General features: G+C 35.3%; 3 protein-coding genes across 10 annotated transcripts; 1 reads left to right on the top strand and 2 right to left on the bottom strand.

Moving 5' to 3' along the window:
• Positions 1 to 276: 276 nt before the first annotated feature.
• On the bottom strand, positions 277 to 12,162 carry LOC122571257 (protocadherin-like wing polarity protein stan). The gene is made up of 18 exons (XM_043734818.1): positions 11,987 to 12,162; positions 8,538 to 8,651; positions 4,601 to 4,887; positions 4,422 to 4,514; positions 4,168 to 4,275; positions 3,991 to 4,092; positions 3,780 to 3,905; positions 3,427 to 3,621; positions 3,201 to 3,288; positions 2,970 to 3,079; positions 2,753 to 2,899; positions 2,427 to 2,541; positions 2,254 to 2,323; positions 2,061 to 2,171; positions 1,809 to 1,982; positions 1,170 to 1,513; positions 718 to 989; positions 277 to 548 (listed from the first exon to the last, which is right to left on the bottom strand). Exons 2-18 carry the CDS (start codon positions 8,602 to 8,604, stop codon positions 459 to 461), a joined length of 2,499 nt encoding a protein of 832 aa, XP_043590753.1. The 5' UTR covers positions 8,605 to 8,651; positions 11,987 to 12,162; the 3' UTR covers positions 277 to 458.
• A 1,408-nt stretch (positions 12,163 to 13,570) lies between these two features.
• Positions 13,571 to 23,430, bottom strand: LOC122571130 (inactive ubiquitin carboxyl-terminal hydrolase MINDY-4B). 7 transcript variants are annotated; one of them, XM_043734481.1, is made up of 12 exons: positions 21,957 to 23,430; positions 21,170 to 21,514; positions 20,749 to 20,937; positions 16,540 to 16,625; positions 16,013 to 16,230; positions 15,561 to 15,786; positions 15,202 to 15,267; positions 15,053 to 15,123; positions 14,573 to 14,723; positions 14,310 to 14,509; positions 13,987 to 14,139; positions 13,571 to 13,737 (listed from the first exon to the last, which is right to left on the bottom strand). In XM_043734481.1, the coding sequence occupies exons 3-12, from the start codon at positions 20,882 to 20,884 to the stop codon at positions 13,692 to 13,694; spliced, it is 1,353 nt and encodes a 450-aa protein (XP_043590416.1). In that variant the 5' UTR covers positions 20,885 to 20,937; positions 21,170 to 21,514; positions 21,957 to 23,430; the 3' UTR covers positions 13,571 to 13,691. The 7 variants fall into 7 exon arrangements, with proteins under 7 accessions (XP_043590416.1, XP_043590417.1, XP_043590418.1 ...); XM_043734482.1 differs by having other exon boundaries at positions 20,749 to 20,958; positions 21,170 to 23,430; XM_043734483.1 differs by having other exon boundaries at positions 20,749 to 20,946; positions 21,170 to 23,430.
• A 255-nt stretch (positions 23,431 to 23,685) lies between these two features.
• Positions 23,686 to 25,910, top strand: LOC122570650 (DNA/RNA-binding protein KIN17). Of its 2 annotated transcripts, XM_043733233.1 has the most exons (3): positions 23,686 to 23,840; positions 24,281 to 24,719; positions 24,810 to 25,910. In XM_043733233.1, exons 2-3 carry the CDS (start codon positions 24,314 to 24,316, stop codon positions 25,577 to 25,579), a joined length of 1,176 nt encoding a protein of 391 aa, XP_043589168.1. In that variant the 5' UTR covers positions 23,686 to 23,840; positions 24,281 to 24,313; the 3' UTR covers positions 25,580 to 25,910. The 2 variants fall into 2 exon arrangements, with proteins under 2 accessions (XP_043589168.1, XP_043589167.1); XM_043733232.1 differs by lacking the exon at positions 23,686 to 23,840 and having other exon boundaries at positions 24,134 to 24,719.
• The last annotated feature ends 95 nt before the right edge of the window (positions 25,911 to 26,005 follow it).

Genomic DNA, 26,005 nt, shown 5'->3' with positions numbered 1-26,005 from the left:
TTCGCGTGAAACGGAACTTTATCCTTTTCTTAACTTGGCCTCCGTTATTCGAACGTCTTCCACAGAGAAAAATTGTCCTCTGCTAAGTTTAATTTATTTAAAAAATTGTCTGTCTCTCTTGGTTGGGTTAAATGTAAATTAAAGGTATTAGTATCGTTAGAAAATCAGAAAATCTGTTAACGTTTGCATTTCTTTAATAAAATAACTATGAGTAAAGAACGCACTTGCATTATCGTTTAATGCAACTCGTCTGTAACTATATAGTATAATTCTCTATACATTTTGTATGTACATTCTATTTGAATTGATTCAGTATCTGGCAATTATATAGCGCATTTTAATAGTGTCTATTTATAAAGAAATTATTTATCGAAGTGGTCTATCGGTAATTTTTTCGTTTGACAGACGATGGAGTAATTGAAACCATTTTATTTCTCAGTCTTTCATTTTTCGCGCGATTAAAAGTACACGGTGAGATTAAGTCGTTCGTTTCCGACCTGACTGTTTCTGGACATTGTTTCTGCTGCCACTTCTACGCTATCCACTGTCTAAAAAAGAGAGAGAAAATATTATTACACGTAATAATTTCGTATTTAGAAGAATTTAGTTATCTTTGTTATCTTCTCCTTATGTTCTAGCATCTACTGATATTTTTATTTATAACGAATCAGACTAATTGAAATATCTAAATATTTATTATAATAAAAGATACGATACCCTATCGTCATCGTCCCACGATAATTTTTTGACTCTCTGTGAAACGGAGCAAGCTGGCCACGCAGGTACCAAAGAATCTGGGAGATCTCCGGAATAATTGGAAGATTTGCAAGAGTCAGCATTTAGATTAGTTTTTAAACTTAAGTCGTTCATGTTCTGAACTAAACCGCCGATATTGGGGATGTTGGACGTTGCTGATAAACCTGGAGGATTTGGAGCTGGAGCCACCTTATGTCTTGCGTAAAGAGGCAGTTGTCTAGCCGATGTTACACCTAATTTACGTAAATAAATAATAATTGTATGAGAATAGAAATTTATAAGAATTTTTAAATGAAGCGAATTTAAAATAGGCGCGCCGCTAATTAATAAGTTAGTAGGCTAATATATTCTTTTTTAATAGTATAAATTTTAATAGTATTCCGAGTAATTCTTAATTCATTGCTTTGAATTACTTTTAATAGTGGCATTGTAGTTCCTCGCTGCAAAAACCGGATTCTCGACGTCATTGTTATCATTCTTGACTTCTCGAGATTCACTATTGTTACTGTCGTCTACGATCTCTTGATCAACATGATCATCCTCCTCTAGGTCGTCTCCAGTATCAGCGTCTTCGTCGTTTTCATCGATATTGCGCGCGTTCTCGTTTCGATTTCCTCTTCGAGGTGCTTCCAAGGCATCTTGAAGCATATTTGCTCCGAGTACTTGAGGAGTCGGGCTCAGAGCAGAGGGAACTGGCGATTTTTCTCTGTAACCAGTTCCTACTGAACTTACTGAGCCACTGGCTTTTGGCCTTTTACTGCAACACGTTGTAAGGATTTAAAAATCTAGAATCACGCGTATCGTTAGTTTAAGAATACTGTTCGTTGATATATACAACTTCTTTTATATATAAAAATGTAGAAATAATGATCAGTTTACAGCTTTCTTCTTTAATTTGAGTGTCTATAGGTTGACGTGGAAAATAATTCTTAATAGCCGAAGAGAATATTTAATAAACATTTTAGAGATCCTATGAGAACGTCCTGTTATGGTTGGGGAAAATATTAAAGGAAAGAAATAAGATAATCTTCCAAGTGATCAGCTTTACTTACTTTTTATATATGTACAAAATTAAAACAAGTATTATAACACCAAGTAGACCCAAAACAGCGCCAAAAACAGCAACCAGGAGAACACTGCTGCCCAACCAAGCAGGTGCAGCTCTCGCAGCAATTGGCAACGAGCCACTATTTGGTATATGCACGATCACTGGGATCATACTAGACCTTTAGAGAACAAAATTCAAATAATTATACGAATTATATCGTATCAAATCGTAAATACATTTATTTTATTCTACAAACCTGGGGGGACGACCAGAATCAGAGGCCACAGCCACTAACCTGGCCAAAGTACCATTAATGGTTGTTGCTGATCTGAGAATTAATTCTCCATTATCACGTATCTCGAAGGACCTGTATGATCATTCATTATTTATTATTGTTGTAAAATTGAAATAAGTTTTGCTTTTTATTTAAAAATAAATGTTTATCATACCTTGCATCTGGACCTCTAAGAGATAGACTAACTTTGTCGTCTCTGTCACCATCAGCAGCTTCCAATTTTCCTAAGGATCATGTAATTAAAGAAAAATGTATATATATAAATGAAGATGAAAATAAAAATTACTATTATTGTGAATATATATATTAGTTAGAATGTTAACTCACCGACTATGGATCCTTCTCTCAAAGTTGCGGCGTGAAATTCGTACCTGGGATGACGAAACCTGGGTTCCCATTCATTTACATCCTCAACAGAAACATTGACGCGTGAGGTGTCGTTCTGTAATATCATATTTAAATAGTGTTGATATTTAATAATAAATTTAATAATAAAAGTTGAAAATAATTAATAATAAATATTTTATTACCAATCTCAATTGAAGCTATCGTATTTAAATATTGTGACATATACGTATATTCATTTACAACGATAAATATTCCAATATTAAAAGTCGAGTTTTATTTTAACGATTAAATTGTTGAAAACGTACATGATGGCCGTCAGTGACACGAACCAAAAAACTATGCTGGACCCTCCTCTCGTAATCGAGAGTGCCTTTTAAAATCAATTCACCGGAATTAGTGATGGAGAATCTTTCCAGATCTTCAATCGCTCCCACAAGCCAGAATCTTAAATTCTAAAAGCAGAGAAATGACTTACATTTGTGTTATTGGTATAATAAATTCCCGTGTCTGATTCTGACTTACTGAATCTACTTTATTCACTCCTGTCGTTAATAAAACGCTTCCTGGAGGGGTATTTTCTGGAATACTAGTTTGATGATCTTTTCGTATGAATCTCACTGGTAATCTGCCACCTAATTAATATCATTTTCATTTAATCGTTTTATTTTCTTAACGATGAGATAGGCCACGTGATTCTAGATCTGTTCCCTATCAGAACTTGAAATCTTAAGAATAGATTAAGAAATCACCTACCAGCAGTGGGTTCCACGTTCCAATCCGACTCTCGAGAAACGACTATAGTGGAAAGAGCATATTTATCTGGATTATCTATCTGCGTAGCCTGTAATTATTGAGAAGATGAATAAGAAATTACTAAGTATCAATAAATAGAAACAACAAGTAATTAGCAACAGATTTACATATACGGCAGATATTTATAACACTTTATTAATTAATTTCTACTGTCACAATTGCTTGCCTTCGCCACGATAGTTGCTGGTGATAAAAGTTCATGCTCGTATAATGGTCGTGTTATGGCGACTTCAGCTGTTTCCGGATTCAGTGTGAGGAACGGTAGAATTCCTCCTTGAATCGTATACTGAACCGGAGCATTAATTCCTACATCCTGATCTACCGCTTTTATTGGCGCTGGATCAACTTTCAGTATCCTTCTCTGAAAGAATGAATCATGTATTATTTCATATTATTTTGAATCGCTTACTTTCCATCGTATCTTTACTTCTTTTAATTTATAATGCATTAACAACTCAGTGGAAAAGTACAATATTGCGTATACGTAACGTCGACTTGTTAAAAAATGTTCAATTATACCGTTTTAATATTCCGAGGGATGAGAATTTTGTATTGGTCATTTTGGAAGGCAGGATTTTGGTCATCCGCGTCGATAACATTAACATAGAGGGTTGTAGTTGATGATTTGGGCGGATTACCCTGGTCCTGTGAGTAAAAAAAAAAAAACATTAAAGTGAATTAACAGAGATTTTGGAGAATTAATGTTTACATTTAAGGAATCGTTACTTACCTGTGCACGGATATCGACGGAAAAATTGGCAAGAGTTTCATAATCTAGCGGTTTCCTTAGAACTAGGGTGCCTTCCAAAGCATTCACGAACACGAAGTAATCCTACAAAAGTTCGTTAAAATTTCTTCTATGTAAAACAAAAGAATAAGATATAATAGAAGGGAATTAAAAAATTACCGAATGCGGTCCAGGCAAAACGGCATATTGTACAGTAGAAAATGGCCCTGGTTGGTCAGCATCCACGGCTCTCACACCTTGAAGAACCCTCGTGCCAACTACCGTGACCTAAATGTCAAAAATTGTCGTCAATAAATAAAAGAAAAAAAAAATATATAAAACAAATGATGGATTACATCGAATTGTCATAAAGGATATTAAGTTATAAAGAAAATAAGAAAATTTCTGTCTGTCAAACATATCTAATTTCTCACCTCAGAGATATTTAGAACGTAAGGCGCATTTACAAATTGAGGTGCATTATCATTGGCATCAGTTACGCGAATATTGACTGGTATCACGAAACCCTGCAACAAATGCGAGTAATTAGAACAACTATGTTCCTTAAAATGTTAATTGTGTATGTAGAGTAAAGAGGATATGTTAAACCTACAGGATCTAATGTATGTTTCCGTTCGCAAATTACGTTCACGTAAACGCTGGCAGGACCATCAATGCCTTCTTTATCTAGTGGCCTGATAAGAGTTAGATTCTTCGAATACGCTGAGAAAGTTACTGGACTATCGTGCTCCTGGAGTCTGAGTTCGATGTCACCCTGTGGTCCAGGATCACCCAGTACTCCGAGTACACCCACGGTGTCACCGACCGGCAAATCTTCGCTGACGAAAAGATGTGCGGCGGTGGCACCGTTTTCCAGAAAACATCTCGCATCACGGATCACTATATTTAAATAAATACCATGTTAATTCGATTAATTGTACTGGATCATCATAAATAAAATGAATCAGAAATTTGTATGGATATTAAATTTAATTTAAGCGGACAGGAGGATAGAATTTTTAGCGTGGACTATGAATTCGTGTACATATACATATATTAATTATATACTAAAGTAATTCGATTATTTACGAATTTTTATACATGTAAATATTCATGAAAGTGTCAAATGTTGTAAACTATATATGTATTTACTTTCATGATATATCAAATTTTTATATTAATTATATATTGAATTTTAATAATATGTCATACGTTGGAAGATATTAACAGGAAGAGAAGGATTCTTGCACAGCGGAAGTGATATGTAAAATATAGCGACAACTGGGGACAGGTTCTACCATATTGAGAGTTAATATGCATTTCTTTAGCTGCTTCGAACGATCATGTTCCTTTGATCCATATACGGCTATTGTGTGGTTTTCGGGTTTCCGGGCTTTTTAAAGAAGCGGCTTACCGCTGGTCTTCCTACCGATAGATTTTTTGTCGTCGTAATTTATTAAAAAGATAGTTATAAAGGTAAAAGATTTAAATTTAAAAAGATTGTAAGAAAAATTATATAAGGAGATTCGTTGTATAAATATTTAAATTGTAGGGTATCTAGAAATTACATTTGAGTAATTAGTTTATTAAAAGGGTAATTATAAACAAAAAAATTGGAAGAATGTTCACAGATATTTAAATTATAGAGTATTTATAAATGAAACGTTTAATCCTTAGTTAACTCTAACTGTTTTTGTAATTAAATGCAAAGAAGTTCTCTGGTTGGAACAGAACGATTTAATTTCCTCGCTTTTGTCGAGTAAAAGGAAAAGAAGAATTTCTGTAGTAGCCATTTGAAAAGTAAAAAACGATCAAGATAACCGTTCGTAATAAGATCGAGACGGTCAGTGTAAAGCGATCATTGCCTCTAATTCGTCGTGCATCAAAGCCCCTGTTATCCGTTATTTTTCCAACTTAGCTGTATTATGCGTGATGCTTTCCTATTTTCCGAAATAACCACACAACCTGTCGATAACTAGATCTCTTAAATGAATCCACTAAAAGGAAACAGAAAAGCTATAACGTTCCTCTTATACAAGATGATACGATCCACCCTGACTCTATAAAAATCTTACGATATTCGATTTACTAGAATCAACATGTAAGTTATGTTTTATTCTATCCATCAACATTCGAATATCAATGAACTACACTTGTTTTGTTCTCGATCAAAGCACCGTAACATGTCATAGTAGAAACCTACATTTCGATGGTCAACTTGGTAGATGTGATCGTGTCTATCGTCTATACATTTGGTATATGTGGCCGTCCACGTTTGCAAATAGTTTGCACGGATAAAAAGCCGAATTAATACATAGTAATAAATGGAAATATGTGAGTGCTACGAAAAATATGTGTATATAGAAGTCATTTAACAGGAGCGCGTGCACGAGGAATTGGACGTGTGCGCTCCCTTGGAGCGGAGTTCCGCCTGCTGCCAGCTCACGGCGTATCGACGACGATGCAACGTTCCGGCGTTGCCTTTCGTAATCTTTTTCCCTTTTCAGTCAGAGACTTTTCCAGAAGAAAACCATGGTATTGCTTCTGACACGATGAAGGGAGTATATAGGATTTTTATGGTTTAAAAACATTGCGTTCAAAGTTAAGGATTTACGAAATTGTTTGTCGTAATACACAAAGCTTCAAAAAATTTATAGAGAAGCTAATTTTGTATCTTGTAAAAGAAAAAATTAGTGTTAGGGAAGGAAGAAATATTTCCTTTCACAATTATCCCGATAATTAAAATCCAATAATTCCTTTTTAATGATTCCAATATTTCTGTTCCTCGCTATGTACCTACGTAAACGAGCAATAGCAAATAATTTTCCTGTGTTAAATTAGAAATCAATTTCTTCGACATTATCACCGACACGCGTCAATGGTCGAACTAGTAAATCGGAACGAATTACTTTATTGCGACTGTTCATCGTTCTATTACGCGCTGGATAAGAAAAGCAGAAAGATAAAACGAGTTCGCACGATTATGCGAGGGGAAAAAGTAAACGCTCGTTTAAGCGTTGTCTCAACAAACTTCCTGACTGTCGAGATAACAACGAATTGTCATGTAAATGAGAGACAATGATTGCACGATGGAACGTATCAACCTTCTCTACAAGCCACTGTTTGTAAGAACATACTGTAAACTTGTACATGGTTGTAACTAGGAAAAACTCACGTATATTATCGTTAATTGTACGCAATTGAACAAGATAAGGTTCAGTCATGGTACAAATAAACGGCTGTTTCTACGAAGAAATTAATTAAACGAGTTCCTATGGTTACCATTCCAACGAATGCTCTTCGGTTACCTATTGCTGATTCTCAAGTTTTAATTGAATCTGGTTATTCCGGTCGATAAAAACGAATCGAATTATGAAGTTAAGAGCGTAACAAAACGGAGTTTCGAAAGTATCGTTGGTTCTCTTTTATTACGGCCTAATTACCATGCGCGTAAAATGGCCGGCAATTTCTACGAATGTCCATCGAGGAAGGGAAACGGAGACATTAAAACTAGGATATCTCGATTGTCGCAATGCAACGGCTTTCTAAGTCATTCGATCCTTATCCACGACTGGACATGTCGCGAGAATCGTCGAAGGGAAACGAACAGGCTTGTTGCGGACAAGCGATGTAACGCGTCGTTACGTCCTCGCACTAGTGACATTTTTTGATTGGACAAATTTCTACTTGCAATAGGCGAATCGTACGTTCGTGTGGATTTCCTCGTTGGATTCGCCAAATTTTTATTTTCGATGTAGAAATTCTACATTTGCCTGGATTTCGTCATTAGAAATACGAGGCACGGCGTAGACAAGCAACGCGATATTGTTGCCATTTCTCGCGGGTGACGCTATGTGATTCGAGAAGTTCGTATTTCTAATGATGTAATGCAACGCGAGGAAAATATTTGTCACATAAGTAAAAGAGAATTAGTGAAAGTATTAATTGCGGTACTGGTATTACTATATAAAGTATTAATTATCATAAAATAAAAAATAGTTTACATAGGAACTCGTTTACGAAGTAAGACAGCAGAAGAAGAAAGAAAAACTTGACAAATCATTAGGAAGTTAAACTATAAAGAACTAGTACGTACATGTACATATTCAATCTCATAATAATAAAAATCTCACTTAATTTGAGATGGAATTCAAACAAATGGAATTCTATCGTACCGTTGAAACGCACGAGGAATGCTCGCGCTACAAAACTCGTTCATCTGCATCGAATTTAAGAAATATAAAATCTATCGAATCGCGTAGTGTGATCACTGCAAAATCGTAGAAATATTGACTCGTTCGTTAGCACCAGTTGTAAAACCGAGAACATTCGTATACGTCGAATTCAAACAGTCCAGTTTCCTTTTGCAACCGCAATTCCTTCGCGTTCGCACGCGATCAACCGTGTGATGAAACGGAAGACGGTGCGGCGCGATTAAGGTCGCGACCAAAATGGAAAGAGGAAGAAGGTAGACGGCGGACGAATTGTGGAACAGAAGGGACGAAAGGGGCGAAAGCAGGTGGCGTGAGAAAAGTCAAAAGAAGACCCACATTGTCCGGTGTGTAAATGCAACGTGCAAAAGAGGATAGGCAGGATCTTCAGAATGTTGTGTTTCATGGCGATCCAAGGACATCCTTCACCGATCCAGGCAACGGCCGATGCATCTGCAAATTGATGCAAAATTTATGATTACGCGTTGCACATTGCAAATAATAAGTGTACAAACAGCTTGAAAGTTAGACAGCGTACCTTGCAATCGAAGACTGTATTCAAAATTTGCTACTTGAGTGAATCATGATATTGTAATGTTGAAATGTAATAGTAGCAACTGGAGATGGATCACTCGAAACCTCGAAACCTCGAAACCCCGAAACCTCGAAATTTCGGAAAACATTCAGAAAACAATACGAAATGTTTCTCGCACTACATTACAATAGTAATTTGTATAAACAGCTTATGAGAATATTGCGACAAAGATGAATTTATTTTTATTTAAGTAATGATAATCCAGTGGAATTTATAATTAGACTTTAGATCCGTTTCAATCGGCACGATTCCACCGATCTCTTATAAGCGTTTATGTCGAGGAGAAATAATGTGATTTTGTGAAAAACATCTGTTGAAATTATGGTTGTTGACAAAATAAATACTCCATAGAAAAAAGAGAAGAAAAGCATATCGACTTTCAGAAGTTTCGAGAACTCCGAGATCTCACGAAGTTTCAGATTCGAGTTTCACGAGTCTAAAAATCAGATTTCGACCCACCTCTAGTGATAACCACGTTGTCATACAGCTACTCGTGGCCACTTATAGCAATTTAGAGTCGCTAACGTGACATAGTCGATGTGATGGTGGTCACTTATGACAATCGTTGTTTACACATTCGTATTTACTTTTAACTAGCCATGACCGTTTACAGTTACTTGTAACCATTTGTAGTTAATCACAATTAGAATCATATGTAGTTACTTATACTATAATTAGTCATAATTGTTTCTAATTATAGTCATTTGTAATCATTCATTTATAGCAGCGTTTAGCTACTCATATGAGACACAACTACAAAAGGTGACTGTCGTTCGTAGTCAGTCGTAATGATTCGATACAATTACATACAATCTTTAGAATATATAGTCGTATTTAATTATTTTTACTAGTCTAGCTTGCAGCTGTTTATCATTTTATCATCAGATGTTAACACCCTTCGTGGAAATTATTTTCATACGAATACCTCGAAGTAATTCTTGTAAGCATGATTCAGGCGCAGCTCTACGAACGGTGCATTCTGCAGAATTTGAATTATTCTTGATAAAATAAATAGGGGGAAATATTTGCGTCTTTTCATATATTTCTCTGTCATTTTGATTTCCTTTGACACGAATTTCATATCTGATCGTCATCGATAGTTCTAACGTTATCGAAGATTCGCTTCGCGTAAGTAGCGTGACTATGGACGATTTCCTACAAACGAAAAGCGAGCGCAAACATTTGTCTGATCGATGTTGGGTCCACTGAGTGGCGGATCGAAAAGACACAAAGAAAAAAGGAATAAAAAAAGAAACGACCATGTGCATTCGCAACTGGAGAACATAACGCGTGGTTAGAAAGCATGCGAAGAAACTGCTTTATTACGTGAAACCTAGATACGTGGAACGACATTAGCATCGCGAGTGGGGGTGGCGAGAGCGATAGTTTGTCGATCCTGCGTGTTCGAAACCAAAGAAGGGCAAAGTGAATCGAATCGCGGAGGTAAAAGTAGGCTCGTGATTGCAAAAAGTTCACGGCAGCTTGAGAATCACGATTACCGCTTCCTCGATTCGACAATTTTTTTCCTCGCCTTATTTCGGCGCAATCTCCTTATACGGAACTATTTCGAAACACGAATAACAATTAAACAGAAAACCTTGTAACAAATGTGACCTGTAAAAACAATTTATCTTTATGTTCTTTTCCATAAATAGTTACAGGATCATCGATCAGTTTAAAGAATTGGAATACATCGCTCGAAAAAGTTCTAGTCATCAGGAATGAACGATGATAAAACAAGAAGCTAAGTATTTTGCACGAGACATGATATATCAAATTGTCAATCTATCTAGAGATTAATTTTAACGTTTTCACCATTTAATTTCAGAATCATTTAATCAAAACACTCAAAGAATCGATATCTATTGCTGGAAAAGATTCTAGTCATTCATAACGAGCAACGATTAAACAAAGCTTATCTTTGAAAACTAAGGTACCTACGAAATGTTTCCCAATAATTCATTCACGATATTTTAAGATCCTTCACAATCAGTAATTACAGAATCATCGATCAGAACCTCCAAGAAATTGAAATCCATTGGTTAAGAGAATTATGGTCATCGTGGCGAGTCGAGGTAATCGACGTATCTCCGCTTAAGCCGGCAATTACGTCTCCTATCGGTTGGAACAAAGCGGTAAAAGCAATTCTTCGGCAGAGTAAGCGGAAATAATCCTTGAAATCGAAGGAAAAATGGATCCGCGGTAGGGCCAAATGATTTATACGGTATACACAAGCCGGATACGACGGTTATGTGGGCCACGGTACTCCTCAAATTCACCGACCGTAACCTGAAACGCACTGCCATGGGCAACCGGCGTAAAGTCCTCCCTCCTGTTCACGATCCGCGATGCCACCGATTCGATGTTAGCCGCTAACTCAAGAAACAGCTCGATGAATCACTGTACTGTTGTTCTGTCTGTGCTTCTAAGTCTGTACTCTTGACACGGCCACTTTCACGATCGAAAGTACGGAAACGTATCTATTTTTTTGGATAGGAAAAACGAGCGGAACATCGATCTATAATTAAGCAGCATTCAAATTTTGACGGAATGACGAGACGTAGTATATTGGGGTGAATTTAAATAGGAGAAATATTTCGTCTTGTTTAGGTTATTCTATTGTGCGTATAAAATATTATTTTTTCTAATTTAGCGATTATCTATTCTGCTTCATTTAATTAAAATAGCTTATCTTTTATTTAGAAACTACAGAATAGTTTTATTATTCTCTTTATGCCACTTTTGTTTCCCTTCGTCCAATTTAAAAATGTTTAGTCGTCGTTTAGCGCTGATTGCACGATATAACTTTATCTGAAGGATAAAGGCACAGGAAATATCAAATATTTCAATATATCTTGAAAAATGAAAGAGCGTTAGACATGATATTTTAATTGAGGGGGTACATCAGGTTACTGCGTATAAAATATATTTCTTTCTAAATTTGAATTTCGCAGAGACTTTATCCTATCCTTGGTTATCAACCGGAAAAGAAACGTTCTGTAAATTACGTACATAAAATGTTAAACTGATTGATCATAAAAGTATAGGTATAAGTAACATTTCATATGCACGAACCGAATAGATATTGTTGACCCGTATAATTAGCGCTTTGTATTGGAAACAATCGAGCAATTAGTCTAACTTTCGAGCTGCTTCATCATCCACACCCTCTGCACAAGATCCAACCACTTACCACAAGAATCCTATTAGACGATCAGAATCAGCAGTGGCACTATTTCACTCTCTACCACTCAAACTTCCAATTCCGTCTCGCTTGTTTCGCGTATCAACGATTGGCAGCGAGCATTCCTCTCAAATCATCATCGTTCTTCACTAACAATTCACTGTAGTCAACATAACGTTTTCAAAAATGATACTTTCAACCCCTCTTGCAATCATTTCATCACAGACTAAAGCTTTTCGATAACATCGCGAAGAAAACACCGTCGGCGTCGCGTCGTCTTCTTCAAACAATTGTTATAGCTTACGTTACATGTGAATTAAACAAAAAATATTAACTACATATCACGTGTGAATTTTTCAAAAATACATCACGGACAAATATCCGCAAATAAATATCGAAGGAATAATCTCCGATTTCTTTCACCCTGTTCCTTCCTATTTCTTCGTTTTTCACATTTGAAGAGCCGTAAATTTGACTCTGCTACTTTCGATATTTATTTTTCCAGATATCGTAGATTCTTTGAATATTTCTTTCAATATTAATTTTCCTACATGTACTATAGATTTTTTGAATATTAATTTGAATAGTAACAGAGGATGCTTTAAAACTAGCACCTGTTCGCTTTCGACCGGCAGAACTCGCTACTACAAAACATGGACGAGCAAAGAGACGCGGTAGACCGGCACTCGGGAAGTCGGTTCTCCATTGTTAGGAAGGGGGAATCGACGACCAACCGAGCGCCTTCCTGGCCCTGCTTCGAACAGGTGTTTACTTTCGTTGGCAGGAAATTGGACGACTATGTGTCTGCCATTGCACATGCAACTGCTCCTTCTCTTTCCTTCTTCTGGTTTACGTGAAAGCCGAAAATTTTGTGTCTGGGAAAACGATGGAACGATTCGAACGGTGACTGTTTATGGGGCACGGCCCATTGTTCTGCCATTTCTGTACAGTATATGTACTTTTAATTGTACCGTTGAATGTTTCTGGAGAAGGGATAATTGTGTGTCGTTTGGTTTCAGTGTGTGTACGCCATGGAAATTGTTGTGAATAGGGTTGATGATGAAAGGGATGAAGAAGGGATGGACGTCTTAAATATTGTCAAAGTACAGAAAATTCATTGGATTCTTGAAAATACGTGATGTACGTATGTACGTAAGTGGTAAATTTCTAGTGAATGGAAAAATATTTAAGTTACGTAAAAGTAGAATATGTAAAGTAAAGAATTAATACACGTATACCTAATCGATTACAAGATAAAGTTGGTTGTATGCAGGAATTTACATATTCGTTGAATTATATATGCGGCCGCGGATGATGGACTTTTAGTGAATGGAAAAAATATTTATTAGGTAAAAGTAGAGTAGTTGGTTAGAGGATAAAGTTGGCTGTATGCAAGATTTTATAGAGAGGAATTTATCGTGAGGTGATTGAGAAGGCGTTGAGCTTCACGCGATCGCGTGTTGAAGAGTGTTCGATGAATGCACGAAACGTCGATATCTGTTTCATGAAATTTTTGAGTAATATCTTAGGCGGATCTTTTTGCCCGAAGTAAAAGTAAAAAGTAGAAGATCGATGAAAATAATCTTTTTTCTCGAAGCACAGAAATTTTTACAAACATAACTATAATGTATATAATCTACTACGGTCTAAACAAAGAGCCTAGAACGTTATATTTATTTTTCAACTAAATTTATAGAGACACATATTGATGCATTCACATTAAGGGTGTTCCATTCCACTGTATGCAAGCATCTTGCCATCTGAAAAAAAGACAAAACGTTTGAACGTGTATAGAAACTTTTCCTGACTATGTTACATGTGTTATGCAAAAGATTTTGTATGACATACGATCTGGTACGACTTACGATATCATGATTACATTGGTAAAGTCTAAACCAATACATATAATATTCACAAAAATTTTCTATGATAAATGTTCAAACATTTCTATGAGTCACTGTGTAAGGAGAAGTATTCAGAAATGAATAAAAATTGCAGTAATTATTCACTTGGAACGAATGAGTTTCTCCAAGGGTGTTGCAGCAATGTCCATGCATTCTTTGCTTGGGCCCTCGAACTCTGAATCATTTCCGGAATTCGACCTGGTGTCCACGGTCAAAATGGCATGGCTGCCGCCGCATGTGAAGTATTGAATCTCGAAACTTGCACAAGTAAATGAAGAAAATTACTTAACAAAGAATATAATGCGATCAATAGATTGCAAATTGTATACATTTATGAGAAATTTAAATGTAAATACATAGAGTTAATACGTAAAAGAATGTACATAATATGTAAAAATTTTATAGTGAAAAAAGAAGAAATATCATACCGTCGTTCAGCGTGATAATTTCTAAGTAATTCCCGGTTGGTATTGAACAAGACACCGTGATGGCCATGACACAGAGTAACCCAAATTGGCAAATTCGGGGTTTTTAAACGAGAACCTGGTTGTTTGTTCAATTGTCCATCACCCTCGTGCACCAGAAATCCTACTTCGCTTCTTACAAGGACACCCCATTGTGGTATAGCCTTGACATTTACACAGGAATGTCAAAATGAAGCTTGGGAAAGAGGAACAAAGGAATTACTCACGTATGTGTTTTCATCCCCAACGTGTAGCACCCCATTATGCAGATGAGGCGAAGCACGACCAGTTAATGAGAGAATTACAACGCTTATGGGGCCTTCCTCTGGACAACCGCTTAGTATCGAGCCTTTTGGATCTTCTAGATCGGCTTGTACCCTGTACGGGTAAAAATAGATTGTTTCTTGAACATAGACAACATTTTATAATTGTAAAATTAACGATCGACAAGGTACAAATCAACTCCGATTGGGTTGACAGCCATGGTATAGTTTATTTTTATAAAATATTATACGAATTAAAAAGTAGGAAGTCTACTAATAAAGAGATTATTATTTATATTCAAAAGTTAAACAAGTTAGCAATCTTTTTAAACAAGCATTCTCATTATGATCCTTATTACGTGAACTTATTAAAATATACAATGGTATAGAATAAATATATGCATAGATGTATAATGTAATGTATATAGATGTGTAAAAGTTTACTTAGAAAGTCCTCTGGAAAGCACAGCGCTGTACAATAATAATTTAGCACCAGGGCCACCCTCGTCTTGAAACTAGAGTAATGTCACACGAAACAATTTAATTATAAAAGTTCTTGACACGTTACTAACAGAATATTTACCTAAGCTTACCAAATATAAATATCTTTTAATAAATATCTCCAAGTCTCCCAAAGAATCAAACTCGAACAGGTGCAGCTATAAATAAAAGGTTTCAAGATATATGAACTGTCTTATGAATTCGTGGAAGAGAATAAAGCCATTGTTTGGATCAGTGCCAATAATCCAACGCAAACTACAACTTTATCGAGAAACCAATGACCCGCTAATGCGACGTTATTAACACATTCTAGTAATATATTAATACATATTGACGTAACGTATATAAACGTAGTTGTTAATAACGTAATTAGCAACTACGCTGATGACATTCATTATGATTCAATTACAGGAAAATATTTCCATTTTCTATTCTTTATTTATTCACGTACGGTCTCCGTGAGACCATCCTGGAAGTATTGCACGCTATGTTGCACATAGGGCGTCTCTTGCGGCAAAGCTACCACGGCCCTGGGCGCATTTGCGTTTCCCGTGACACTCTGATTTGGCGAATAACCAGTACTTTGCACGGCGAATCCACCGGCGCAACGCCAAATGATCTCCGCTATCGTCAATGTCAAGACATCGATCTGTCTATCGTACGATGGCTTCAGCATGCTAATTTGTACAGAAATAGAATTATTTAAAGTATTCTTCGGTCAGAAATTTGAAAATGATTAATTACAGATAACCGATGAATAGACTGCGAATTCTTATGCGTTTATTATATTAACGCATGAAATACAATTTAAAGGATGCAAATGTTAAAGATGCCTAAATGTATAAGGAATATAGTGGTTCTAGAAGTGGAACTTTGGTGTACTGCACGTTGAACAGATTTTACCTTTCTGGATTAGCATGAGTGTCTTGTCTATTACATTTAAACAGGAAATGCTTGAGCATTGTAGCCTGTACAGCAGTTACGAGACCCCTGGTCGTATTTCTCGGTGCTCGTAATCCAAATGCCAAGCTTTGTCCGTAAGGTCGTAGGGTGAATCCGGTTCTTGCCCATTCCGGTCTCGGTGGACTGGCACAACTTCCGAAAACCAACGTTCTCAGGGTCTATAATACAAAACGTAAAGGAAAGACAGACGTTAAAAACGAGAAAATAATATTTTTCTGTCAAAACGGCTTAAAATTATACGTATACGTATAAAGGAGCGAAAAGTCTTTCGAATACTTAAATTTTTAACAAAGTTTCAAGCTTCTAAATGCACATCTTACTGTTTAAAATTAGTAAGACTGATAACATTAAAAAAAGGAATATACTTAATAAATATAATAGAAATTAATAAAAAAGGATCTACACCCAGGAGGAGTATCTCAAACAATTGCCTTCTATTTCAATTCGAATTTCATTAAACGAATTACCATGCAAGTCTTCTCTTCGATAGGTTTTCCTCCAATCACAGCAGTCTTGACCAGCGTCCTAGTGCTCCTCGGATAAATGATCTTCTCTGTAACAGAAAAACCTCAAAACATCATCTTCGTCGATCTTTCCTGCTTCATGCACAATAATCCTTCGAGTTCTCCACCTGGATACAGTTCATCAGGCTCTCCCATCAGAGCCGCACACCTGGCTGCTCTAACAGACAGCAACATATTTCTTAAATTTCAATCTCACACATCAACGTACACGCTGGAATCATTTATGAACTATACGATAACAAAATTTACATAATATAGCAAACATTTATTCTAACAATAAAATAGGGGATTAAATCGTAAAGAACGAAAGATTTTCGAAAATGAAACATTTAACACTCGAACTACCAATGACTAAAACACGAAGCTTGTACCACGGAAATCGAAACGAAAGGTAGGAAGAAATATTCTTGCAGGAGGACGATTACGAGATAATTTTATTTCACGATTTTTGGTAGCACTATTTATATTACTAAATACATAAAGTTTGAGCCCAAGATAAAAAGAGAATCAAAAGAACACGACGAAAAAGGTTTGACATTACAATTTCGGTACTTGTAGAACTTTCTACAGACGTTTAATTTTATTTTACGATTTCTGGTAACACTGTTACACTGTTCAACATCCAAAAACTTTGATGATGCATCTAATTCGCACTTTGTGTAGTTCGCACTTCACCAAAAGATGTTCAAAGCCCCCAAAAATCCTCGTTCATAAAGCTGTGTCTAAAATTTCGATAAGAACTTTAACGATAAGAAAATATTTCTATAGGAATGATTTTGAAACGATAGAATGAAAACTTATTTCTAGAAAGATTATTTATGTGGAGGATTATAGATTGTCATTTTGTCCGCTCTGGTAGTTCTAGTGTTAAATAACCGAAGGGTGAAAGGAAACTTGTGACGATTGTCACCCGCTGCACACTGGCACAGCCGACACACCAAGCAATCGAATATCAATTGGGATTCGTGCCGAATTCCAGGTCCCTTTATATACGCCGATCGCAGCTTGATATCGCGACGAGTCCGTGAAACTTTTGGCCGCACGAAACTCGTCAATTCGGACGTCCAAAGACACTTTACTCGCCAGGATAAGCGATAGACATGCCCTAATAATGTCTGTCTGTCGTTCTATCAGGTGCACGATGTGTCTCGTGCCACGCAAGCAACTTAATCATCTGTTTTAGGATGAAACTTGCGGTCTGAAACACGTGCAGCTTCTGTTGGATTCGTAGATGTCGGATTATAGTAATTGAGATGTAATTGATAACACGGACATTAGTACGATTGAAATTGAATAATATGCGAAGAACGAGATAGAATATCTTAATTTATTTATAACAATTAGATTTTCATATCTTTTCGAGATCTTCAGTATTTTGTATGAGGACAGCTCCTATTGTATTTTGTAGCATCGTGTCATTTTGGATGACATTTATAAGCCTCGTGACACGAAAGCCTATGAGACCAAAATTTTCATAAAACTTTATATAAATCCCTGAGCTTTCAAAAATTGATTTTTTATCGATATTAAAATGTTTCGTCCTATATGTATATATCGATTTCCGTAAAAAATGTATTAAACGTACTTTTTATTATGGTACAAAGTGCAGGTCATTGTTTAAAAAAATACAGTTAAAATTGATCATACATCGGACTATATACTGTGTATGAGATTTAATAGGAAACCTACGTAGCTTCCCACAAAATTAGAGACACTAATAGGGCTAAATTTTTAATGCAATTGTTGCAATTACTCGAATCACTGGATGTAAAGCTAGCTTCCGCAATCTTGTATCTAGAGCGAACGAAGATCGGGAAGAAGAATGAGCGATATTGTTTCACAGAAGTAATTGCGTTATAACGCAAAGTAATCCGTTCCTTATTTCATTTACCATTTCACCGTTCCCTTTTTACACGTATGCCATTTACCCGACGTGTATTATTGTTTCACGCGAATCGTTTCGCGTGGCACGCGAGCTTTAAAAAAACGTATGTACGTGTGGATCGGATCCTTTTTAGCCTGTACGCTGTTACGAGCTTCATTTTCGTTCTCTAATAATAGTTCTGGTACCTGTCTGCGATCTCCGTTACTCGAAACATCGTTTTTAGACAAATGGATTTTCTAGATTTGAAATATACTCACGTATTAGCATGTACACGTATAATAGCTCACGAAAGTGTTCGAACACTCTTAGAAACTTTTTATGGTACAGGAAACTTTTTAAAAACTCATTAGCACAATGACGAGACACGGCTCAATTATATTGGCAAAATTTTAAATGGACCTAAAAATATATATATATAGAAGTTACAATCATTAAAGTATTTGAAGAGTCAATTATTGACTATGTTAATAAGACTAAATTTTCATTAAGCGTATGTTTACAATAAATGTCTTGCAACTTCTTCGGATATACATTTTCCGATTAGTTTCAAATATTACTATTGTAATTATTATTATTATTTTTTTAAACAATGACCTGCACTTTGTATCATAATAAAAAGTACGCGTAATACATTTTTTACGGAAATCGATATATACATATATAGGACGAAACATTTTAATATCGATAAAAAATCAATTTTTGAAATCTCAGGGATTTATATAAAATTTTATGAAAATTTTTGTCTCGTAGACTTTCGTGTCAAGAGGCTTATATATGTCATCCAAAATGACACGATTCTACAAAATACAATAGGAGCTTTCCTGATAAAAGACACTGACGATCTCGAAAAGATATGAAAATCTAATTGTTATAAATAAAATAAGATATTCATAGAAGGATTTATCTGAGGGAATTTATCCGAGACCTAGATAACTCCAACCGAAATGAGAATAATTAAAACTATGACTTGATTAATTACGCGTGTTACTGTAAAAAGCGCACGTTTCAAACGCAATCATATAAACCTCATTTTCATAGTTACTTATTTTTTCATTCTACTTATTCCTACTTAATGTCTATAGTATCTCTTTACTTCGATACTTAAACAACTGAGTCTACAGAAATTTATTTTCTCTTTCAAAGACATACCTATACATTCTATTCTACGTAATATTATCTAGACAGATTATTAACAGGGAATAACACGTGATTATTCGTTCTACGAATTAACGGATAACGGAGAGCTATTCTCTAGTATGTGTACGTCTCGAACGTACTTTTCAGAATCGCGTGCTCGCGTGTAATCGAGTCTATCGAATTACGAATTCACGTCGGAACAGGCATCTGCATTCGTCGATTACACCTACCGATATAATGCGGTTTAATTTGCACCCGCGATCCATCGATCTAATTCGTCAGCTAACACTTGACGATTCTTGGCGAAGCATCGACGAATTGGCCCATGGATGGTGAAATTTAATTCATTCGTCGTCAAGCTCTCCATCGCTCTGCAACGTTTCCGTTTACTTCTTCTTCTATAAAACTGTGCTTCTTTGTTTTGCAATACCACAGAGAAAAAACGTGATTCGCTCGTTTCTTCCGACGTTGAACGAGACTGGCAAAATTAAACGTACAGCGTAACATTTGGTTTACCGATAAGAAATTTGTACTTTTGAAGGATACGATTTTCTGTAAAGTCAATTAAAAACTGCTATCTTCTTTGGATTATTTCGAATTCAACCGTGTCTTCTTTCATTCTTAGCGAGTCTCTTGAATTTGAGAAGAGTATGAAAGGGACGTTGTTGATTTCCCGTGTTACGCGTACGTTGATGGATCTCTTGAAACTCTTAAAAATCTCTCTGCTTGTTAAACGAAAAGTGTCCTTCGAGACGTAAAAATTCGGAGACCACAGAGCAGGCTTCAGTGTTAAATAACGCGAATAATTAAGTGAAATGAACAAATAATTATAGGAAAGTGACTGTGTTTTCTACCTTAACACGTGCAATTAAGAAAGTTTACAGACAATGATACATGACTGCATCGTTAATCAATCAAGTGAATGTGCGAAATTGGATTTCGGAAGTGACAGACTCGGATAATGGTGAAGGTGAGCTATGCTAAAAATTGGAATTGAAAATGTGAGAAATTATACGTGCGAATAAGCAACGTTTATTTGCATAAATAATTAAAAATAATAATTATAACAATTTTAAGTAATTAAAAATTCCCTAACCGTTATTAACAATCATTATATCCTTTCACAGTACCTTTCTGTCGAAGGTACACGGGTTTCTCAGATCGCATTTCCGTACAGTGTTTCTTGCCACGCACCGTCGTCGCTGAGGACGACGTGGACGTCGAACACGAGTTGGTACTTTCCTCGATTTCCTCTGCTTCCTCCATGTCTTCCAATTCTCTCAAAATCCACTCACGAGTCTTAAAGGTTCATCAAACTTCTACAAACACTTTAACATAATCTACGGAATGTGAGCTTGCTTGAATGTAGAACGATAACAATCGTAAAACAATTAATTCATCAATCTGTGTATCTTACGAACGAAACATGATTACTATTCGCTACATAGAAGAAGAATTCAGTCTCTATATTTTATAAATGAAACGTGATTACAATCCACTAAATAGAATCAAACGCCTTATTTTTTTCTTGTATATAAACATTTTATTTACTTATATCGAAGAAGAATTGTTGTTTGGTCCAAATAATGTTTGTCTTTCTCGTAGAATTTGATATGCGTGAAATCGATGGATATCCTTTGTTAAAGCAATCTTAACAAGTGGAAGAAGCAGTCAAGTGCTCGTTGCTGCATCGAGCTACCCAGACTGACAGGAGTTAATAATTCCGGTAGGTTTTGGCCGAGTCGGTTCATCGAGCCGCGCACGAGCTTACCATCCCACCAAGCTAACGGATACGTATATGCATAAGAGCGGGCCATGAACTCGAGAATTCGAAGGCCCGACTGATCTAACACCTCCGTCAACTATTAAGGAACGAGAAAATCCTTGATCCGCTCGCTGGAAAGGAGATTCGTGCCTCAGATTAATCAGTTTAGTCTTCGATTAACTCCGCTATAGTTCGCCAATTATTACGTTTGACGAGTTATACAATACCACGTAACAATAATTGGTTGGCGAATTTTTCATGCGCTTTTATATCTTTATGACGATAATTAAAGAAATGGAACTTAAATAGAAATTTGTCTCATCTACTAAAAATCATAATAAATACTCTACTTTGAATATTTTATGTATTTCTGCACATTACATGTACTGTGTACATTTCTACACTTTTAAATATCCCATAAATGTAATAAAAGTCCGCAGACTAATAACAAGTCATCTTTTATTTGTGGTAATTATTTGAAATCTGAACCTATTCGATATGCCATACAAGAATAATATAGCAGCGCTTGCAAATGATTCCCCATGAAATAAATAAACACTTCATATTACTTACAATCGCTTATATATTCTTCATATTCGAAGATCATTCGCTTACTGAAATCCTTGACGAACTCGAATAACGCCTGTATGTATGCACATTGCGCATCACGAGTGCATCCTCGTAGAATACGGTTGTTTTCACGTGCAACGCGATAGTTCGTCTCGCATACGTGTTATCTGGTGACTTTATCGCAGTTACCGATCTTTGCACGCGTTTCGTGCCATTTTCGTTCGATCGGAATGGATAATCGAGAACATGTAAATGTCTGTAAATAGATCTGTTTAACATTCGAAGGCAAGAAAGTGAAAATACTTCGTAGCAAAAGTAATGGAATCCTCGTCGTACACCATCGTAGAACAAACAGAAGAAAGGCTTTATTTTTTTCCGATCTTTTATTATAATCATACTTAAATACCGATTAAATTTACAAGTACGTTTACAACACTCGACGTTAAGAGTGGATACTATAATTGTATCGCAATCTGCGTATGAAACAATTTCAACCAGATCCCTATTTAGGATTCGTTAAACTTCGTACAAGAAGCGTGTCTTATCATTCTCTGTCATAATTGCTAATTTCCCAGCTATCATGCCGCTATAATCAAGATTACGTCGACTGGTTAAGTTCAAGTTCGCGCTGGTTCGAAATAGATGCTCTATATTCGGCCTTCGGAAGTACGATCAAAAGTTTCGAATTCGAGCGTATTACATGTGTACGTGCATGCACATTTCTGCTACAAAGTGTGTAGCGCCAAAATACGCGTAAAACGCGCCATATTCGAGAAAAACAAAAACGTGACTTTCACCTGTAATCCTCAATTACGTTATGCCAGTGATCATGTCGATAAAGTAGATAAGATCATCATCTCATCAGTGGATAACATTTTTATAGTATTTATGTATAATAATAAATTTAAAAATATTGTACGATATATTGAAATAAAATTTGAAAGTTTCCTTTTTCGGTATTTAAAAATTTGGTATTTTAAAAAGTATGCGATCTATGACTACGCGAAGACATCAAGTTCTTTATCACTCTCGATTCGGAAATCATTCGACAGTAATTTGCTACCAATCCTATGAAATGTACCGTACTTCAATGCGTGAATTCTAAGAACTGTTTGCATGTCTACATTTACGCGTCGTACATAGCACATTGTGTCTGGTCTATTGCCAAAGTGCAATATGAAATTGAACTTAGAGTCGGGTGGCGTAGTACCAGGAGCGAAGTTACAGATTACGTGTTACTACGAGTATGTGGTTACTTAATGATCGATTAAATTTACACGTTCCTGCGAGAATGTTAGAAATTGGCGAGGCTAGAATCGATTAATCGTAGGCGTGTATTGCGTATAAATTAAGTAGAGTCCTTAGATGATGGTCCCTATTTTATAACTTTAAAGATGTTCAAATGAGAAGTATAAGATTTGAACATGATTCACAGCCTTATGTACATATGTATATGTATCGTACTGAATAAAAAGTTCCAAATATACAAAATACGGCACTTTTAATTTTTTAATTACATTGTTTATTATTCCACTATATTAATACAATATTTTCATTAGCTTAAATTTTTTTTCTTTAATTTCAATTATATCTTTATTAATATGTATTTCTTAAAAATACGTTTCTTTTATTATCTAAATCATTTTGTAGCAACAAATGTTACCTACGGTCGGTAAGTTATTAAAACATTGACTAAGTACCTCGTCTGTAGTATAGATGTCTCCTACCAGTGCTCCAAAAATTCCCAATATTATGAAGATGTGTTAAATAACCTATTATAAATTTTTATATTTATATGAAGGATATTTTTCTTAATGTTATAATATTGCATAGTTTTCCAATGTACAGAATATGAAAGACGCTTAACAATTTGTTAAAAAAGCAAGGGTAATGATATTATATTAGAATTTATAACTACAATTTGCAACAACTTTTTCCTCGCAAAACAGTGTTTTTAATTTAATAGTACAGTCTGATACACACCACGATCATATAAACAGGTTCTAACACTCCCTAGGGAAAACCGTCCGAAAATTGAATCGTGAAAAATCAACATAGAATAGAACAAACTTTTCGTTCTGCGTGATAGACAGAGATAAGTAAAATATTTCTGTCTCTGTCTGAGACATTGATAGTATGTGACGCATGCGCAGAACGAGAATCTTATTGTCTTCCATTTTGATTTTTCATGACTCAGTCGTTGGACATTTCCCTTCTATATCCGGCTGCTTTCGGAATAGTAGTGTAAAAACCTGTTTATGTGATCGCGTTCCAAAACTCTTTTCATAATTGTGATACAGTTTGATTGAACTTCGTCAATTAATCAGTTATAGTAGATCAATTCACTGCCGATTAAGAAAATGGGTAAACACGAAGTGGGAACACCAAAGTACATTGCTAATAAAATTAAGGCAAAAGGCTTGCAAAAATTGAGATGGTATTGTCAAATGTGTCAGAAACAATGCAGAGACGAAAATGGATTCAAGTGTCATACCATGTCAGAATCTCATCATAGACAGTTATTACTATTTGCTGACAATGCATCCCGGTATATGGATCAATTCTCAAAAGAATTTTCTCACGGTTACTTAAACTTGTTGAAAAGACAATTTGGTACCAGACGTGTACCAGCTAATCGAGTTTATCAGGAATATATCTCAGATAGAGGACATATACATATGAATGCTACAATCTGGCTTACGTTAACTGCATTTGTTAAATGGCTTGGACGTACTGGCCAATGTGTTGTTGATGAAACAGAAAAGGGTAATTTTAATAAGTGTGATATTTCATATGTTGTGTAAACAATGAAAAATATCAATTATTCTTTCTAATCATTGTTTTCTGTGTCCCTAGGTTGGTATGTAACATATATCGACAGAGATCCAGAAACATTAGCAGCTCAAGAAAGGAAAGCTAAAAAGCAAAAAATGGATAAAGATGATGAGGAAAGGATGATGGAGTTTGTAGAAAAACAAGTAGAAAAGGGTCAGCAAGAAAGTAACGGACAATCTGAAACTGTTAAAGAGCCGTTAACACGAGTTGACAATGATACACCTCTAGTTCTTAACATGAAAATAAATAAAAAGCCAAAACTGCTTCCTATTATAAAAATAGAAAAAGCAGATTCAACTAGTACTGAAACAGTATCTATGATTTCGAATATAAAATCCGAGGAATCAAGTAAGGGATATATGGACAAAGAAACAAGGTCAATAAAATCAGAAAAACATACATCTAAATATAGCAAAGATGAAGATAGTAGAGAAGGATGGTTAAGGGAGGGTTTGATGGTGAAAGTAATTACTAAGACTCTTGGAAACAAATATTACAAGTCTAAAGGAATAGTTCAGTCTGTTGAAAAATCCAACTTTGTGGGGAAGGTCAAACTGAAATCGCCTGAAGAAGTCGAGAATCACGTTATAAAATTGGATCAGGAATATCTAGAAACCGTAATACCCGCCTTTGGAAAGCAAGTTATGATTCTTTGGGGAAAATACAAAGGCATGATGGGTGTAGTATATAAACTTCATATAGAAAGTTACAGTATTGATGTAAAATTAGAAAGGGATGGCATTATTGTAAAAAATTTACCGTATGAACAAATTTGCAAATATATGATATGATTATTAGATAAGATATGTTATTTATAACGATATCTTAGTTAGCATATGATAAAGTAAAACATTATTGTTTCACTCGTATTTTAAAGATTTCTGATATTTATTGTAATATTGTTTAAATATTCCATTTGTATTCTGTATATATGTGTATATAATAAAATTTATATACTATAATCTGTGCTAACTGACAGATCAAAATAATGTATATACTATGTATAGTCACTTAAATACCTAAAAGAGCACCTGTGTACAAAGTTTACAACAAATGTTTAAGAAGCGTTAACTTTTTATGTACATTTATGTATTTTCCAAATAAAACTGATTTTTTTAATTATATTTGTTAATATATATGTGACCAAAATAATTTTATTCTAATATTTGCTTTATATTTACATTAAATAATTAAATTAATTAAAAATTATAACATTA

This window comes from Bombus pyrosoma, linkage group LG9 (genome assembly GCF_014825855.1).
Source record: "Bombus pyrosoma isolate SC7728 linkage group LG9, ASM1482585v1, whole genome shotgun sequence".
Taxonomy (NCBI): Eukaryota; Metazoa; Arthropoda; class Insecta; order Hymenoptera; family Apidae; genus Bombus; species Bombus pyrosoma.
The sequence above is the reverse complement of the archived record's forward strand: the minus strand, read 5'-3'. Positions and strand labels throughout refer to the sequence as shown.

Coding starts and splice junctions, on each gene's coding strand:
- LOC122571130 (XM_043734482.1), bottom strand. CDS start 20,884: ATGGAGGAAGCAGAGGAAATCGAGGAAAGTACCAACTCGTGTTCGACG. Junction 14,724..15,052: donor CTTTCCAGAGGACTTTCTAA/GTAAACTTTTAC, acceptor TTACCCGTACAG/GGTACAAGCCGATCTAGAAG. Junction 14,510..14,572: donor TTGGGGATGAAAACACATAC/GTGAGTAATTCC, acceptor GTAAATGTCAAG/GCTATACCACAATGGGGTGT.
- LOC122571257 (XM_043734818.1), bottom strand. CDS start 8,604: ATGAAACACAACATTCTGAAGATCCTGCCTATCCTCTTTTGCACGTTG. Junction 3,906..3,990: donor CCGTCGATATCCGTGCACAG/GTAAGTAACGAT, acceptor TTTTACTCACAG/GACCAGGGTAATCCGCCCAA. Junction 3,622..3,779: donor TCCCTCGGAATATTAAAACG/GTATAATTGAAC, acceptor TCATTCTTTCAG/AGAAGGATACTGAAAGTTGA.
- LOC122570650 (XM_043733233.1), top strand. CDS start 24,314: ATGGGTAAACACGAAGTGGGAACACCAAAGTACATTGCTAATAAAATT. Junction 24,720..24,809: donor TGTTGATGAAACAGAAAAGG/GTAATTTTAATA, acceptor CTGTGTCCCTAG/GTTGGTATGTAACATATATC.